This window comes from Myotis brandtii, unplaced genomic scaffold, assembly GCF_000412655.1.
Source record: "Myotis brandtii unplaced genomic scaffold, ASM41265v1 scaffold125, whole genome shotgun sequence".
NCBI lineage: Eukaryota > Metazoa > Chordata > Mammalia > Chiroptera > Vespertilionidae > Myotis > Myotis brandtii.
In genome coordinates this window covers 14,541,744-14,560,535 of record NW_005354385.1, presented here as the reverse complement: position 1 = coordinate 14,560,535, position 18,792 = coordinate 14,541,744, and the positions used below count along the sequence as shown (strand labels likewise).

The 18,792-nt window shown below is 37.0% G+C and overlaps 1 protein-coding gene across 7 annotated transcripts in view; it reads left to right on the top strand.

Moving 5' to 3' along the window:
• KCNH7 (potassium channel, voltage gated eag related subfamily H, member 7) overlaps positions 1–18,792 on the top strand; it is a 411,835-nt gene that overhangs the window by 335,239 nt on the left and 57,804 nt on the right. For all 7 annotated transcript variants that reach the window (XM_014534137.1, XM_014534135.1, XM_014534136.1 and 4 more), the window contains 2 exons: positions 5,102–5,527; positions 18,319–18,718. In XM_014534137.1, coding sequence (XP_014389623.1) covers positions 5,102–5,527; positions 18,319–18,718 — 826 coding nt within the window. The remainder of the gene's footprint in view (positions 1–5,101; positions 5,528–18,318; positions 18,719–18,792) is intronic.

Sequence of the window (18,792 nt, the reverse complement as noted above, 5' to 3'; positions counted from 1 at the left end):
ACTTGGGACTATGACTTATACATTTTTCCTATTTCCAAAGAAGTATAAGGTGACATTATAACATATATATGCATTTAGACCATGAAAATGGAAATAGAACTATTAAAACAACATAAATAATTGTACTAAAATTCCAAACTCATATAGTTTTCTGAAAGAAAGCAAAAAGAAACTGCAATTAATGAAATAATTTATTCACTGTCAGTTTTTAAAATGAAAGAGAGATGAAAACTTTGATTCCTCAGGAGAACTCAATTATTTTCTAGAAATAAATTATAAAAATAATATCTAATGCAAATCTTTACAAAAATGATATTACAACATATACGTTGCATTCAGTGGTAGTTTTATGGGGGAAATGCAAAAACATACCTCCCATATCAAACTAGAATGAAAGCTTTGAATATGAGAACACTGATTCTCAATAAGAGGCCTAACCTTATGAGTTTCTGAAAAATGTCTGTATTTTAATCTAACTTGTTGAACAATGTAGCTAAGTATTCTGAGAGGGATGAGCATCTGCAGATTTAGCCTGTCCAATTACCTTCTTGTAAGTGTGATTTGCCCCAACATGATGGAAATATGAAGGTAAACAGTTGGAGGGTAGGCAAAATAGGGATTGTGTGTAGTCTGTGTTGTTGAATAAAGGTCAGCATCATATGAATTAGATGTGCAGAGAGCAAAGTACCCATTCTTCTGTATAAACAAGAATCCAAACTTACCTGATACAGAACCAACTCAATTTTGATAGATGCGAACTTCTGTGACGTTTGTAGACCTATTTCTTTATTTTTCATCAAGAAATTACTTCCTCAAATATCTTAGACCTTTCTGGCTGAGATTCTAGAATTTTTTTTAACTTCTTATTGTGAAAATGTTTAAACATATTATGAAACTAGAATAACTATATATACCCATCACCCAGTCTCAATAAAATCAATATACAGTTGATATTGTTGCATACAAGTAGACTCTCTCTCCCTGTTATCTTCTCCCATTCTGGATGATATTGAAGAAAACCCCAAATACTATATAATTTCATCCATAAATATTTTCCTGTGAATCCCTAAAAGGTGAGGACTATTTAAAAAAAAAACCATAACCATGATATTATCATCATACCTAAGAACAATAATTGTCAATAATTCCTGTGGCCACAATTGAATTCTTCTCTTTCCCATGTATGTCATTTCCTGTCAAGAGGTAAAGACTAACCTTCCACGTTACTGAATCTTGGATAGCCTGTGACTGCTTTGGCCAGTAAATTATGGCAGAAGTGATGCTGTGCCAATTCCAGAACTTGACCTTAAGAGGACTGTGTATTTCCACATATCTCTTGGGAGTACTGAGCATCTACATAAGACATCATACTATCCTACTAAAGAGATCATATGGAGAAATTCTATATGCTCCATATATTATGCAAAGAGCATATGGAACTTCTTTCTAGTTCTCCTGGAAAATCTTAAAAATTACTGTATCTTGGTGAAAAGCTAAAACAATATAATAATCTTTTGAATCAATAAGATAATCACTTAATAACAGACTACTGCTATCTGACCTGGCTCAGTGCCTAGGACTATTTTGGGGTTTACAATGAGACCACATGACACTAAGCATGCTGTATAATTGGCTGATAAAAGTCATGAAAGAATTGAATAATATAGAAAAATGGCATGGCCTTTCAGAAATCAAAAGAATTTGTACCATAACTTTTAGTACCATACCAATTGCTACAAATGCATTTTCAAAACATGTTCCATTGTTGTATATACCAAATTTCAATGGTTTGGTATCAATAGATACATTTGAATATTGCAAATGAACTTCCTTTCTGAACCTAGTTCCAGAAATAATTTAATTAGATAATTAATGTAGAATTCAATATTGCTCCAAAGCAAAATTGAACTTCAAGTAAACAAAAACCTTTTGTACAATATCAAGTAACACCTTTAAAATTGGTTTTAAACAACTATTATGAATGAAATTTGAATTAAGAATTTGATTAAATTACCCTATAATGGTAATACAATTTTTTTAATTTTGTGATATCATTTTGGTAACACGTTAATACAAAAAGGCACTTTGGGTTAGAACAGAGAAAAATAGTTTATCTATTAGATCAAACCACACATAATAGTCAAAATGCAATCAGGTATATCAAATATTAAATTAGTGATGATAGTTTTGCATTTTTTCTATAATTTATTTGTTTATGTTTTTGTCATTACATTTGTTTTCTAGAGTTGCTATAGTAAAATATCACAGAGTGGCTTAAAACAATGGAAATTATTCTGAGGGCTGGGAGTCCAAAATCACGGTTCCTTCTGGAAGCTCTGAGGGAGAATCTGTTCCGTATTCTTCTTGCAGGTTTTGGTGGCTGCCATCAACCCTTGGCGGTCCTTGGCTTGCAGCTCTCTCTGCCTCCATTGTCACACGGCTGTGTCTCTGCAGCCACATTTCCCTCTTTGTGTAAGGACACCAATTATTTCATCAAGGCCCACTCCAGTCCACCATGACTTCATATTACTTGATTACACCTACAAAGACCCTATTTTCAAGTAAGGTCACATTCAGAGGTACCAGATATTAGGATTTCAGCATATTTTGGGGGTACACAATTCAATCCACAACAGTCATATTAAGAGGTTTTAACCAGTTTTATTTTGGTACATATTTACCTAACATTATCATTTCAAATATTATAAATTATCATTAGGGTTCTGCAATAAGTATCTTAGCCTTAAAAGGAGTCTATATTTTATTAAAGTGTGAGAAACCCTGACCTCAATGAGAAAGTCTGAGATTGCTACCATGTCGCATTACATCTTCTATAGCCTGTCACTGTCCCTATTCACTGCCCTCCTCTACCACTGTTTCCTTGCATTTTATTCATCAACATTATAAGCAGTTTAACCCACAACACATTATTTCATACCTCCCTGCCTTTCTTTTAACTCTACGTGTAATATCATTTCCTTTCCAATTTTTGCATATGTGCAATGGAAAGAGTTCCATCCACAGTTTTGCTTCTCAGGGGAAGCTCAAGGTGCTATATGTATGTAGTATAACTTCTGCTAAAACAAATATTTAGATTGCCCCCTAAGGGAGGTTCATATCAGAAGCAGGTCACTAAAGCAGGGAGCAAGCTCATACATATATTCCTGTCTTTAAAAATGACTCTTTTTTGGTTCTCTTTGAGTAACTACATACCTTTTTTATGAGAGAAATTTGTGAATTTAGCATTTTGGGAAGCAGCTCAAAAATTTTAGTTGTCTTGCCAGAGGACACTGTGTGCATAGAGAAATATAATGAGAGAAGAAACTGGAAAGACAGAATGGGTCCATATTTTAGATGACTTTGAGAGCCAAAATAAGGTTTTGGATTTACTTCCTATATTCTGAGTAGTCCCTGATTTTTGAGAAAGAAACGTTACATAATGACACCAAAAGACATGATCCATTCTTTTCAGACCAAAATATCTTACACTGTTTTTCTGTACTAAGCATGACAGGATTACGTTCTATCATCTGCACTTATGAATTGATAGATTATTTAAACATCATTCCTATTTGGATTGTGGAAGTTAGATATCACTAGAACTATAGATATAGATTTAGATCTTGGATTCTGAGGATTTTTGGTGTTTAATAAATAGTGAAATCACTTTATTTACAGATTTCTCTCTTAGTAATAATTAATTCCTGTCATTTTTCACAATAGCTTAAATTAAAGCCCTGTTTCCTCCATATACAACTTTATTCTGGACTGAGAAAAATGGTTAGGTTTTTTATTGTTTTTTTTTTCCAAAGCTAGTTAAATCACTTTAGCTATTATCTAAAAAGAGCTTTGCTTATTTTAACTGAACTCTTTCTGTTATATTTAAAAGTCATGCTGTATCTCATGTGAGGTTGTTATTTAACTTCTCAAGTTTTTTATTTATTTAAATAGAACAGTAACTTATATGTGGGTGGGGATGTAAGAAGTATGACAATAAAAATAAAATTGCAAGTTGCAATTTGTCTGAGATAGTTTATTATTATAGTTAAGTTAAAACCTACATGGATAGAATTACTAAGAACACAGAAATAACACTCTTTTGACTAATTAATGGGATTTCCTGAGAGCCATGCTGCAAAGCTGATGATTTATTAGCTGTGTTTAGAAGAATCTAGTCTAAGAATGTTTATTTAGTGAGATTCATTTTGAAATAAAGCCATTACACCTATGTGGGATATCCATAAGGTAAAATTATAACCTACCACTCCTTTAAAAAATGACTCTATGTGCCATTTGTGGATCCATCAAAATGTAAAATTTTTGAAAACCCATGTATTTACATTTTCTGGGTAGCTAATATTTTATTTTACCTTTGTTCTTAAAATTTGGTTTAAAATCACAAACACATGAACTTTCCTACTGGGTAAAGTCACAATTCAAGTTTAACTCTTTTTTTTCAGATAACCTAAAACTCTAAAAAAATGAACTATTTTAGTCTACTCAGTGCCTTATTAAGTAGAATAAATCTTAGAGTTTGAGCACTCCTTGATATGTAAGAATTCTGCAACATTTCCAGGTTATTCTTCTAAACATCCCCTTGCACAATTCTCTCTTCATGATTCTCTAAATGTGATGGAGAAGTTCAGGTGAAAGTCTATTTGTCCCAGACTATGAACGTGATCCTGGAACCAAGTAGACTGCTTCTATTCATTACAGCCAATCCTTTCTTGGGTTTGAAAACTGAATTACTCATGTATCAAACTGATTTCATGGTTTTCTTAAAAAACAAACAAACAAACAAACAAACAAAAACAGCTATGTGTTTTATTACTGACAAGTAGTATGTTCCAAAGGAACTGGTAACCATTACTTGTTATCTCATGTTTTTCAGTGAAAATAATATTTATCAAAAACACCAATGAGGTTTCTGAAGTTAGGGATTTATACGGGCTTCCTCAAATATCACTTTACAATGTATGAATTCCATTACGTGAATCCTTTCTAATAGGTTTTGCTGTTTAATTACCTTAATATTTGTATAGGTGTGGGGAATAAATAATGGCATTTTTATATGGTATATGTTTTTCTTTTCTATATTCAGGTTCTCTCCTTAGGAGCAGACGTCCTGCCAGAATACAAACTGCAGACGCCGCGCATCAACAAGTTTACAATATTGCACTACAGTCCTTTCAAGGCCGTCTGGGACTGGCTTATCCTGCTGCTGGTCATATACACGGCTATATTCACCCCCTACTCGGCAGCCTTCCTCCTCAATGACAGAGAGGAGCAAAAACGGCGAGAATGTGGCTACTCTTGCAGCCCTTTGAATGTGGTAGACTTGATTGTGGATATTATGTTCATCATAGATATTCTAATAAACTTCAGAACTACGTACGTAAATCAGAATGAGGAAGTGGTAAGTGATCCCGCCAAAATAGCGATCCACTACTTCAAAGGCTGGTTCCTGATTGACATGGTGGCAGCGATTCCTTTCGACTTGCTGATTTTTGGATCTGGTTCAGATGAGGTAAGAGCAGCGTAAGCATCTTACTTTCTGAAAGATTGCAGGTATAAAAGTGAATCTATTTTTTAACTGCAAAAAAATAAAGTACCTGATTGCTTTACAAACTCCCCATATCTCAATGGTAAAATTCATTTTCAATTGAAAATGCTATAACATGAAATGGAACCATTTTGCCATTGCAAATAATTTACAATTCTTTCTATTTTTGCTAAGAGATACTAAATATTATTTACCTTTAACCAAACTTAAACAATAAAACAGTGTTTCATAGCACATAGCACATTCCCAGGGTATAAAATCACTAGATGTTAATCCATGGGTATAAAACTGTCAAAGGCGAAGGTGTTCTTTTCTTCACTCAAAATTGTGATTTGAGAGAGAAGAGGTTTACTTGTTTTGTGTTCAAATTATATGGAAGAGGCATTTTCTGAAATGTCTTGTTCCAAAGCTTTCTCTTTAATAATATCTAGGTTGGAAAATACTTCTTGTGTTCCCAATACCTTAGAACGCTAGAAACTGGGTGGAAAGCTGGTAGGTGTATGTGTAGTACATTTTCTGAATACAGAGTTCATAACTTTAGTCAGATTCTCAAATAGGTTCATTCATTCTGTAAGCATCTATTGAGAACCTACTATGTGCCAAGTTTACAGGAAAGAGTGAGACAAGGACCACACTGTCTGGGAGGTTTCAGTCTGCAGTGTGAGAGCAGCAGATGAATAGAATAAGTACTGTTTGAAAAATACTTTTATAGTGCTGTGGACAAGGGGACATGTGAGCATGGAAAGGGGAGTTCCTGATTACCAGTGGAAGCTTTACAGGTAGAAAGGGTAGGAAGATCATGCTAGTTAGAGGAGAAGCCCATTAGAGGCATAGAACTATAAAGTATTGGTTCCCAGCTCTATCAGACCCAATATAATAAATATTTTATTATTATAATTCCCCCTTTTATTATCCTATATAATAAAAGGCTAATATGCAAATCAACCAAACAGCAGAACAACCGATCACTATGACGTGCACTGACCACCAGGGGGCAGATGCTCAATGCAGGAGCTTCCCCCCAGTGATCAATGTGCTCCCACATGGGGAACGCCACTCAGCCAGAAGCCCGACTCATGGCCGGCAAGCACAGCAGCGGTGGTGGGAGCTTCTCCTGCCTCTGCTGCAGGCAGGTGGTAAGGAGCGAGGGCTTCAAGACTGTGAGAGCCCCAGACTGCAAGAGGGATGTCTGACTGACAGCTTAGGCCTGATCCCTGGGTGTATCGGGCCTAAGCCAGCAGGTAGACATCCCCCAAGGGGTCCCGGACTGCAGGAGGGCACAGGCCAGGCTGAGGGACCCCCCAACCCCCAGTGCACGAATCTTGTGCACCAGGCCTCTGGTCATTAAATAAAAGTCATAGATAATATCATCTTTTAACACACAATTTTACAAATATAATATATAATTTCCATCCTTAATATAAAGGAGAAATAAATGAAATGTTTCTAATAAAATACCTAGTTAAATATATAAATGCTTCAGGCATATCTATATTAAATGATATAATGAAGTTACTAGGTACTATACCTATTTATAATGAGGAAGTCCATATTTAAACAATAAATTAAATATTTAACTAGCCCTAGCCAGTTTGGCTCACTGGATAGAGCATCGACCTGGGGACTGAAGGGTCTCAGGTTTGATTCTGGTCAAGGGCATGTACCTTGGTGGTGGGCACATCCCCAGTGGGGAGTGTGCAGGAGGCAGCTGATCAATGCTTCTCTCTCATCGATGTTTCTAACTCTCTATCCCTCTCCCTTCCTCTCTGTAAAAAATCAATAAAATATATATTTAAAAAATATTTAACTAAATATTTTTTTATATTTGCATTTTAACATAAGGGTTGAATATATATACATGTGCTTATATATGTATATATGTGTATATCTACAGGTAGTTATGCATATATGCATAAATAAGCATTTTAACATTTATACACACCTAGAAACACTGTGACTTTGATAACTACACATGTATACATGTATATAGTACACTTATACATATACTAGAGGCCTGGTGCACGAATTCATGCACAGGTGGGATCTGGACAGCCAGCCCTGATTGGGACCAATCAGGCTGGGTGTGCTGGGGGAAGGAGTCGTGGGTGGTCGGTGTGCTGACCCTACCCTCGATCGGGGTGTGTGGGGCCGATCAGGGGCAGGGATGACCAGGGAAAGGGGCCCCAGGTGGTTGGCAGGCCAGCCCCATCCCCTGGTCGAACTCAGGTCGAACTCTCGGTCAAGGGGACAATTTGCATATTACCCTTTTACTATATAGGATACATATTTATACCTATATAACCATGCTACATATCACACAGTACACAAATACCACACCACAAGACCTCTTGTCATTGAAGATATAATGTTCTGAAACATTGAACAACTCTTAGTAAATGTCCAAACTAAACAAATTAATCATCTCTCAATTTTCATGGTGGCTAAATTCCTGGAAAATGTAATGAATATTAAAATGGGCAAAACTGAATTTATTTTTATATGTAAAACCTAGTTTCAAGGCTCAGTAGCTATAAATTTATTTTTAGCTTATACAAATGACTGTTATGTAGAACACAACATTTTTGTTGTTATCTGAGACTGCTTTAGGCATTATAGGACGTTTACCTACCTCACTCTACTGGAAGTAAAGGGCAATTCAAGGTGAGAGTGTCAAATGCTATAAATACATAAAGCATGATGAGGACTGAAAATAAGTCATTGAGCATATCAGTTCCATGTTCATTGATATTAATTGGATATTAGCCATAAGCCAAACTAATGTGGCTTCTGAGATTAACAGGATGTGAGTAGGGCCTCCTCTTGCTAGAATCCTATATAATAAAAGGCTAATATACAAATCGACAGGATGGCAGAAATGTCTGGTCGCTATAATGCATATTGACCACCAGGAGGCAGAAATTCAATGCAGGAGTTGCCCCCTGGTGGTCAGTGTGCTCTCCCTGTGGGAGCACCGCTCAGCCAGAAGCTGGGCTTGCTGCTCCTTAGCACTGCCTCAGAGGCAGGTGAGGCTCCCACCACTGCCCCTATGCTAGAAGCCAGGCTCACAGCTGGTGAGTGCAGTGGCAGTCATAGGAGCCTCTCCCGCCTCCGCTGCAGGCAGGCGGTAAGGAGCAAGGGGTCCCAGACTACAAGAGCCCCAGACTGCAAGAGGGATGTCCGACTGCCAGCTTAAAGGGATATATAAGCCAGCAGGAGGACATCTCCCTAGAGGTCCCAAACTGTGAGAGGGTGCAGGCCAGGCTGAAGGACTCCCCATCCCCCTCCCCCATCCAGTGCATGAATTTTGTGCACTGGGCCTCTAGTCTTGGTAATAAAAGGAAAGAAAAAGGACAATATTAGAAGTTTTCACATGGTGAAGGAAAGGATTATTTGTTATTTCGTTGTGTTTGTTTTTTCTCCTAAGATGTTTGTGAGCTGACAAGAAAGAGTCATGTGGTGCAGAATGACTTCAGTGGGGGGCTAATTTGGATGGGAAGATTAGGAAAGACCTCTGAGAGGAAGTGCCAATTGAGTTGAGACTTCACCAGAAGCAACAAGCTTCATGAAACCACATGCAGAGCATTTCAAGCAAAAGAAAACACTGGTGAAAGTGGCCCCACTGGGGAACAGCCTTGGCGTGTAAGAAGACCAGAAAGAAGGCGGTGGCAGCCAGGCTGGACCATAGTGAGATGCGGCATGCTAAGATGTGAGGATACAGAGACAGGGGCCACATCACATGCAGCCTTGGATCTGTGTTTCTTCTGGCTGCAATGAAACCTTTGGGGTGGGAATGACATGACCCACTGGATATTTTGAAACACCTCATGGCTGATGTCTGCAGACAATTTAGTCAGAGTAGAAATAGGGAAATCACTTTAGAAGTTTTGCTACTGGTATAATGTAGGATGGACAAACAACAATGGCTTGGACTACGTGGTGGCAATACAGGTGAAGAGAAGTAGGTACATTTGGAATATGTTAGAGGAGAGCTTGTTGATGGATTAAATAGTGTTGGAGGATTAAGAGAAAAGCAGAATTGCCTGCCCAGTATGGTTGAGCATTAACCTATGAACCAGGAGGTCATGATTCGATTCTCAGTCAGGACACATACCTGGGTTGTGAGCTCGATCCCCAGAGTAGGGCGTGCAGGAAGGAGCCAATCAATGATTCTCTCTTATCATTGATGTTTTCATTTCTTCCTCCCTCTCCTTTACTCTCTGGAGTCAATAATAAAAAAATATATTTGTTTTAAAAAAAGAGAAAAGCAGAATTAATGATCACTCAAAGATTTTGTTGTTTCTTTCTTCTTGTTTGAAATTTTTGGGGGGTTGGGGAGGGGACTTAAGCAACTTTTGTAGATCGTCGCACATTTATCCAAATGGAAGAAATCTGGGGAGAAGAAGGTGCATTATGGGGGTAGAAATTCAGTTCAGGCCATGCTGAGTTTGCGATGCCTATTAGTGATCTCAGTAGGCAAGTTGAGCACCACATGGGCAGCTAGAAAGATGAGTGAGTATAAGAAAAAGAAATGAGATTAATTAGATTATAAATCAGATGCAATTATGACAAAGGTTTGTTTGGATCAGAGCTTCTACAGCAGGACCATGCACTAGTTGCTACATGGATCTTAGAAAAGTATGGAGATTCATTTCTGGCAGGTCTGAAGCAAAGCCTTGCAGCTGGCATTTTCAAAAGTTGTAGGAACAATTCTTCTGCCAGATGTATGAGATCCAGAGGCCTGGGACAAAGGGGAAGCCCACGAGAGAGCTTTTGTGTGTTCACAGAATATTTCTACAAATAAATACATGAATAAACAAGTTAAAGTGATTTTAAACTAAATGTAAGAACAATCATGATTTCTTTTTGTCCCTAATATTTTTATTGATTTTTAGAGAGAAAGGGGGGAGAGAGAAATATCTATGTGAAAGCAAAACTTCGAGCGGCTGCCTCCTGCATGCCCCCACTGGGATTAAACCCACAACCTGGACATGTGGCCTGACTTGGAATTGAACCAGCAACTTTTCAATGCACAGGATTTTGCCCAACCAACTGAGCTACACTGTCCAGGCCCATTCATAATTTCTTAATTGCTTAATTAACTGAATTATTAAAATGTTTCCATGTATCACAGCATCATGAATGACCTTAGAGAAAAGAATTTTGTTAATGTCAATTAAACATGAATGTCTTCCTTCTAATTTCCCAGCCCAGCCAGTGCACCTCAGTGGTTGAGTGTCAACCCATGAACCAGGAGGTCTCAGTTCCATTCCAAGTCGGTTCACATGCCTGGTTTTGGACTCGATCCCCAGTAGGGGACATGTAGGAGACAGCTGATTGATAGATGATTCTCTTTCTTCATTGATGTTTCTATCTCTCTCTCCCTCTCCCTTCCTCTCTTTGAAATCAACAACAATAAATCCTATATAATAAAAGCCTAATATGCTAAGTATCCAGTCGGCCAGTTGGCTGTTCAGCCAATCAGAGCATAATATACTAATGCTATGCTAAGGCTGCTCAACCACTCGCTATGATGTGCACTGACCACCAAGGGGCAGACGCTCTAACTGGTAGGTTAGCTTGCTGCTGGGGTCCGCCAATCAGGACTGAGCAAAACAGGCCAGACATGCCATGGAGCCCTCCCCAGTTGGCCAACCTCCCACATCCCTTTCTGACCCCAGCTGTGCACCAGTGGGTCCCTTGTCCTGGCCTGCGCCCTCTCGCAATCTGGGACCCCTCAGGGGATGTCAGAGAGCTGATTTCAGCCCAATCCCGCATGCCAGGCCGAGGGACCCCACTGGTACATGAATTCATGCACCAGGCCTCTAGTGCATGAATTAATAATTTCCCTAAATTGTAAGCTACTGTTGCATTTTTGTTTTATTTACACTCAACTAAGGAGAAGAAAAATTATTTGAATTTTGGATTTATATTATTTTATCTATAGTACATGTTAGCAATGGTAACATGTTTTATAGGTAAGCTTGTCATATACATACAAAGGATAGCTTGGCATATACATTTTTACTAAAATAGATACATGAGCAGAATTGTTTATTTTCTTCAAAATATCATTAATTTCTTTTAGTTTAAGTAAATGCAAATTACCTACAAATAATTGGTGGATCTTCTATAATGTTAAAAATATAGATTGTAGAAAATGAATACTAGCAATAAGTAGGCCTATGTCATTAATATTTCCTGGATGTTAGTGTCATCCAGACAGACCAAGGAAATGGTTCCTTATTTCTTAATATTTGCATCATCAAACATTATGCTATCCATAGCAAATTACTTTCATATTATTGATGCAAAGGAGCAATATTATTGGATCAGCCTCCAGAAAGCCAACTTTTCATTATCTGCCTCAAATTTTCCCATATTTTGCTTAGCTGTGGCAAGTCTTAGTTTCAGAAATATTAACAGTTAGAACCTAAAGCATTCTGTTTAGTTAAATGCTTCATTAACCTCTTCCACCCCTGAAAATAGTATTCTTTTGATTAATTACTTGCTTTGTTGGCCTCTTTACTTTCACACTTAACAGTTATTCTTCATGATTCATGAATGCAGGCAAGACCTTTGAAACCTAAGTAACTGAAGTGCTCTCTGAGGGAAAATTGTAAGCAGAAGGAGGAGTTCCTGCTCACATTGATGTTTGCTTCATTAATCTGATAGACGAATCATGGAATGGATAAAAAGAAAAATTTAGCAGGCATCTGATTATCTTGTCAGCATTCTGTCTGAAACTGACCTCCCCAATAGTCATCATTAGTTTGATGGAAGTGAATTTATAAAACACTAGAGGCCCGGTGCATGAAAATTCATGCACTGGAGGGGGGGCGGTCCCTCAGCCTGGCCTGCCCTCTCTCACAGTCTGGGAGCCCTCAGGGGCGTGAGGAGACCTGGCAATCAGGGGAAGGCGATGCCTCATCACACCTCTGCTGCTGCCACTGCCGGCAGCGTAAGCCTCGGCTGGCCCTGGATACCTGAGCCTCGGGTCTGCCCTGGGAGGCTGGGCAGCCAACATCCAAGGCTTGTCTGTGCCTCGGGCCAGCCCTAGGCGGATGGGAGGCTGAGGGGACTGGGGGACTCCAGAGGCAGGCATGCGGCAAGGCCCGGCCCGCCTAGGGCTGGGCCCGGCCTTGCCGCGTGTCTCCCGCCCCAGCAGGGCTGAGGGGACTGGGCGCCATCATCTTGTGGCTGTGGGTGCCACCATCTTTGAGGGCGGAGCAGTCAACTAGCATATTCCCTCCCTATTGGCTGTGGGTGCCGCCATCTTTGCAACAGTGTGAGGGTCAATTAGCATATTCCCTCTATTAGATAGGATTAGACATACTCATGTTTAACTTTAAATAACAAAGCACATTTTGGAGACGCAATTTCAAGTATGGGCCTATACATTAAGTTACTGTGTTTCTCTCTTTAGCTAGTTCTTGGGGTGTTATGGCAGAAGTTTCCAATGGCTTGTATTTGAGGCTATTGGTCATGCCTGCAAAAAGGCATAACCTGTGACATAAGTGAGAGACACAAAATTCCCAATGGAATAATTTTTGAACTAAGGAGATATAGGGACATTCCATAAAAAGGTTTTTTTTTATTTTGCATTAAGTTAATCATCTAGTCATTATTTATGTGTGATCTATTATGATGTATTGACTACAATTTGCTAGAGATTGCACAAAGGTACAATTTTGGGTTACATATTTCTCAGACCAAATAAAATTCCCATTTTAAAAATGGAATATCCATGATTGTTTATTTACTGTACCATTTATATAGTATTTAGAATCATTTGATGCCCAGTTTTCTGTGTTACTATAATTAGAGAAAGAAAAAGTGATTTTAAATTGCAGAAAAATAGAATCTTAATTATAAAACAAAATAAAAATAAAAGGCTTAAACAGTAAAGGTTGTTCAATATTGGAGCGAGTTTCCCAGGAAGGTTTAAGTTCGTCTTCTCTTTAAAAGCCACAGTTAGTGGAGAAATGTGTGAGGTTTGGTATGAATAAAGAAAGGCTAAGTTAGGTTATTCCTTCAATGTTTTTAACACACTCAAAATGTAGCTCTTTGATTGTATTAGTGAGTGTGTTCTTAGAAATATTGAAATAATGTGACTCAAGATGAACAACAGACTAGAAACTAGTTTCAAAATTATTAAGTTATATTGGTAAGTAATTCATTAAATGCTGTTTACAAGTACCAGAGCTTAAAGGTAATTGAAATAAAATATAAAGCAAAGCATAAGTGTACAGTTATGAAATTTATTACTCACTCTTCCCATTTCCCCTCTTGTATCCAAATATTTCTTGACAAGCAAGACAAACTAATAGATTAAATAGAAAGTTTCAGTGACAATTCAATTCATCAACCCTGTAGATGAAACCAAAGATCACATACTTATATTTCCTCATTTATAAAAGAATATTTCTTTCCACTTACCGTAAACACCAGTAAATAAAGTATTTTAAATGTAAGAGTCTTGAAAATGCTTACTAAAAAGACAGTAGAATTATTTTTCAAAATAATTTTGAAAAACATTTGAGCATAAGATTTTCTCTTACAGATGAGGTTTTCTCAGTTTAACTGTAGCCACATTTAATCTTGAGTGGAGAGTTGTTGAATACTGATCAGAAATATCCTATTCTATTTCAGGCCTTGAAAATGAATTCCACTACATTAAGAGAGAATATTGCCTGATATATTGTAAAATGTCTAGTAAAAAAATCACATAATCTTCTTGAATCTGGGTCTAGTACCTAACATAGTTGCAAGGACATAATTGTTCAAAGTATACATTATTAAAATAAAATTTAGTTGAGAAAGTCATACTTAATAAAGAAAACTAACTTCTAACTCAGTATAATAAAATATCTAGGACTTTAATAAACTATGGATATAGATACATTTTTAAAAAATTGAAATTGGATTATATTCATCAGTGCCTCCCTCCCCTCCCCCTGAAATTTAAATAAGTGAATTTCCAGGGGAAAAGGCATTTTACATTTTTAAAAAATATTTAAAAATACATTAAAAATAAAAGCCTTAAATAAATAGACTTTTTTTATTATGGCATTCAAAGCAAAAAGAATTTGAAATATCATTGAATCAAGGTAAAGGAGTTGAGTTCTGAGATGATGTGGGTATTGATGAGGTGGAGACTTGACTTGCTGTAGTTCATGGGCAGGTCAGAAAACAAAGTACCTTGCTTCAATCCACTGCAAAATGGCTCAGCTCTTTCTATATCTTATTTATTATCATAATGTCTTTATATTTCATAATAATAATACTTACCTCTGGTGAGCTTTAATGTTATTTAATCTCTACCAAAAGTAACAATAAATGCAATATTTTTCTAATATCCAATGAAAAGCTCAAGAACTATCATCTAAGAGAAAGTCCATTATCTCTATAATTTTTGAAATTATTATAATTGATTTAAGGATGGTTTCATGTCTATTTTTAAAAATTGAGAAAACCCACAACGACAGTCTTCCATAATATGTCTGGATAGTACATAAAATTAGATATGCTGTGAGATACATTCTGAAAACACTCCACTCAGCCAAATTCTGATGTCAACACAATTATATTGTAAGGTAATTGTTGGTCCCATTTTTCACTTGCAGGTAATACAAGATAGTTCATTGTACTAAACAATGGAGACAAACAATCTCCAACAAATCATCAAGAGGATATTGATCATTCCTTAGTCTATTCTCCCTGAGATTTTGGTGCAATCACTTCTTTCTGTTGTACAACCTGGGACAAAACTTCCCTTAAATCTATAAAGAGATATTTAAGCAACAAGAAGAAAGGAGTTACTGCAATACTGTTATCTACAAGATGTGCTGTATACAATTGTAGCTAAGAAAGAATGCTCAGGTGTATTAGTGCATCTTGATAACAATAGAAAGAAGGTCAAGTCATTTGTTATATTGTCAAACTAATATATAGTTATGCTTGGGTACATGGCTTTGACTCTGAAGTCAATATTCACTTTTGAAATTGGGCTGAGACTTCATTGTGTACCCTATTTCTTAAGCTTTCTTTGTTCAGAAAAGATGTCTCTTGGGTATTATTATATAAGATATATTTATTTATCTGGTCAGAAAACATACTGCCATTTAGGTTTTATCTCATTTTAATATAATTCTAGAAGAAACATCAGAGGTTTCCTTGGGAAGAGAACAAAAAGGAGGTGGGTGGCATGCCAGCAGATTTTATTCCCTTTTTCCTCTCCTCATAACATCATTTTTACTCTACCACTTTTGCAGCCTGAAGAGTCAGTTCTTATTATCACATTATGATCTAAAAACAGCTCATTTCTTTTGAAGCATCTCACTTCATTAATCAAATATGTAGAGAATTTTCATTATATTTCATTTACTTTAGAGTTCAAAGAGAAATTTTGTTCCAAGGACAAGAATTTTTGAATAATAATCCTCAGATATTACTGATTTCTCAATAGAAGGAAATAGATAACTGGGCTAGGATAAAAATAAACATGTAAACTTAAGCTGTGAAGTATAGAAATGATGACACATTGAACCAGAGCGATTCATATTATCAGAGTCTGAGCAGTCAATGCAACTGGATGAAGTTCTTGTCTTTAAAAATCCCTGCCATGCTCTGGTTTGGCCCAGTGGATATAGCATCGGCCCGCGGACTGAAGGTTCCTGGATTTGATTCCAGTCAAGGGCATAGACCTAGTATCTCGGTTGCAGGCTCGATCTCCAGCCCTGCTTGGGGCACATGCCAGAGGCAATCAATCAATGTGTCTCTCACACATTGATGTTTCTCTCTCTGTGTCTTTCCCTCTCCCTTCCACTCTCTCTAAAAATCAATGGAAAAATATCCTCGGTCGAGGATTAACAAAAAATAAATAAAATAAAATTCCTGCCATTTCCTGTGGAACCTGCAAAGCCAATGTTAAAATACCTCCATTTGGGATTCCAGATATCTGGGTAATGCATTTTGAAAGTGTGTAAACTCTATCAACTCATTTTATAATAAAAGTTCCTGCTTACTGATGAAAATAAAATGCCTGGGGTGTTCAAATAAGAACATGAAGAGCTACCATTTATTGGGCATTTTCTACAGTCCTGTAAGGTAGGCATTATTATGCCCATAACATTGAAAACTGATGCTTAGAAATTAAATAAGTAACTTTTCCTAGAAGCAGAATTCAAACAGTCTTAGCACATAGGTGCTAAACTAAAATGCTGATAATACAAATAGTAGAAAGTTGACTTTTCTCCCAAGGAACTACTTAATACTAACTTAAATTCTCTGCTTATTTACTGTGATGAGATATACTTTTAAATTTGTGAAGGACAAAATAACTATTTTCTGTATTGCACCTGAAAAAAAAAAGAACCCAGCATTGAAAACAGGGAAGGCTCGCTCTCCACACATTCCGAAATGAGCCAAGTCTGGAGTCCAATTATGATCAGCACATCTCAACTACACAGGCCCTTCTCACCTGTAGAGGGTGTTGGTACTCCCTTAATTAAAGAATTCAGGGAAACTGAGAAATCTCCCCTTCCCTTGTGACTATTATGACCCAAGAGGGGTTTGGAGGGAAAATGCAACAATTATAGTATTTTAATGAAAATGTTTTTCTTGATACTTAGTGCCCTTTTTCCACCAAGTCAATGTGAATACATATAGGGTGACACTTATGTCATGAACTATTTCTCTAATTAAAATATATGTTCTTAACTCAGTTGGATGCACTTTGTGAAATAAACACCAACAATGAACAGATAAAATGACTAAATAATTGATTGGTAAACACCATGTAGCTATGGAATAATTATATGCACTGTGAAATATGTAGTACTTATAGTTGACATTATTTAGGAAACCCAAAAACTAAACTTGTAATTTGTACTTATCAGATTTCAAGTCCAAACAACCAGTTAAGTATCATGTTATTATATGGAAGTGTCCTATCATTAGATACGTGATCAATAATAATCATGTAATTAGTTACATATATTACACCACAAAGCAAAATGCACAATATGGTTGGGAGAGCAAGAAACAATTTATCAACTTAACACATTTAAGAAGGGAAAAATGCATTTAAATATAGTGTCTACTGCATGCATGCAATCATCCAATAAGTTTCCCAGTTATCTGCTTGACCGGCTCCTTCTCCTTATGCAGATCTTTCTCAATTCTAAGGACAGCTTCTCAGCAAGGCCCTCTTTTATAAACTGGTCCCCGTTCCAACCCAGGCCCCCAAACGTCTTCTATCATATCACTCTGTCTTATTTTCATCATGGCACTTCTCATCTCTGAAATGATCTTACTGCTTATTTATCTTCCCAAAGATAGTGAACTTGTTTCTCTTCATTAAAGAAGACTCTTTGTCTGCCAAATAACTGTCTCTTAGAAAAGTGACCATGTGTGTTCTTTTCAATACTCTACTTCCAGTGTGTGGCACTTGCTAGGCACACTAATAACACCGCGGGATGTTTATTGGTGAATGAATGATTTACCATGGTGGTTAGAGCATAAAGCAAGATAGATAAATTCTTGGTCCCAGAGTTCTTGCATGCCAAGATACTGAATTAGTGTAATGCACATTTTCAGAATATTTTACAAAGTGGGTAAAAAAATACTTAATTCAAATATACAGTTATCGTTGATGCCACCATATTGTTTTAACCTGTTCCTGCTACCTAGCTTCACAGGGACATACCTTGAATTTTTTATCAACTGTTTCTGACCACGCATATTTACTTCCACAGACAACAACATTAATTGGCCTTCTGAAGACAGCTCGACTCCTCCGCCTGGTGCGAGTGGCTCGGAAGCTTGATCGGTATTCAGAATATGGCGCTGCTGTTCTAATGCTCTTAATGTGCATATTTGCCCTGATTGCTCACTGGCTGGCTTGCATTTGGTATGCGATTGGGAATGTAGAAAGGCCCTACCTGACTGACAAAATCGGATGGTTGGATTCCTTAGGAGAACAGATTGGAAAACGTTACAATGACAGTGACTCAAGTTCTGGGCCATCCATTAAAGACAAATACGTCACAGCACTTTATTTTACCTTCAGCAGTTTAACCAGTGTAGGATTCGGGAATGTGTCACCTAACACCAATTCGGAAAAAATCTTTTCAATTTGTGTCATGTTGATTGGCTGTAAGTAGACTTCTCTTTTGTTATCTATTAGGACAAAATAATATCACAAAATTGATATCACCAGAACATTTATA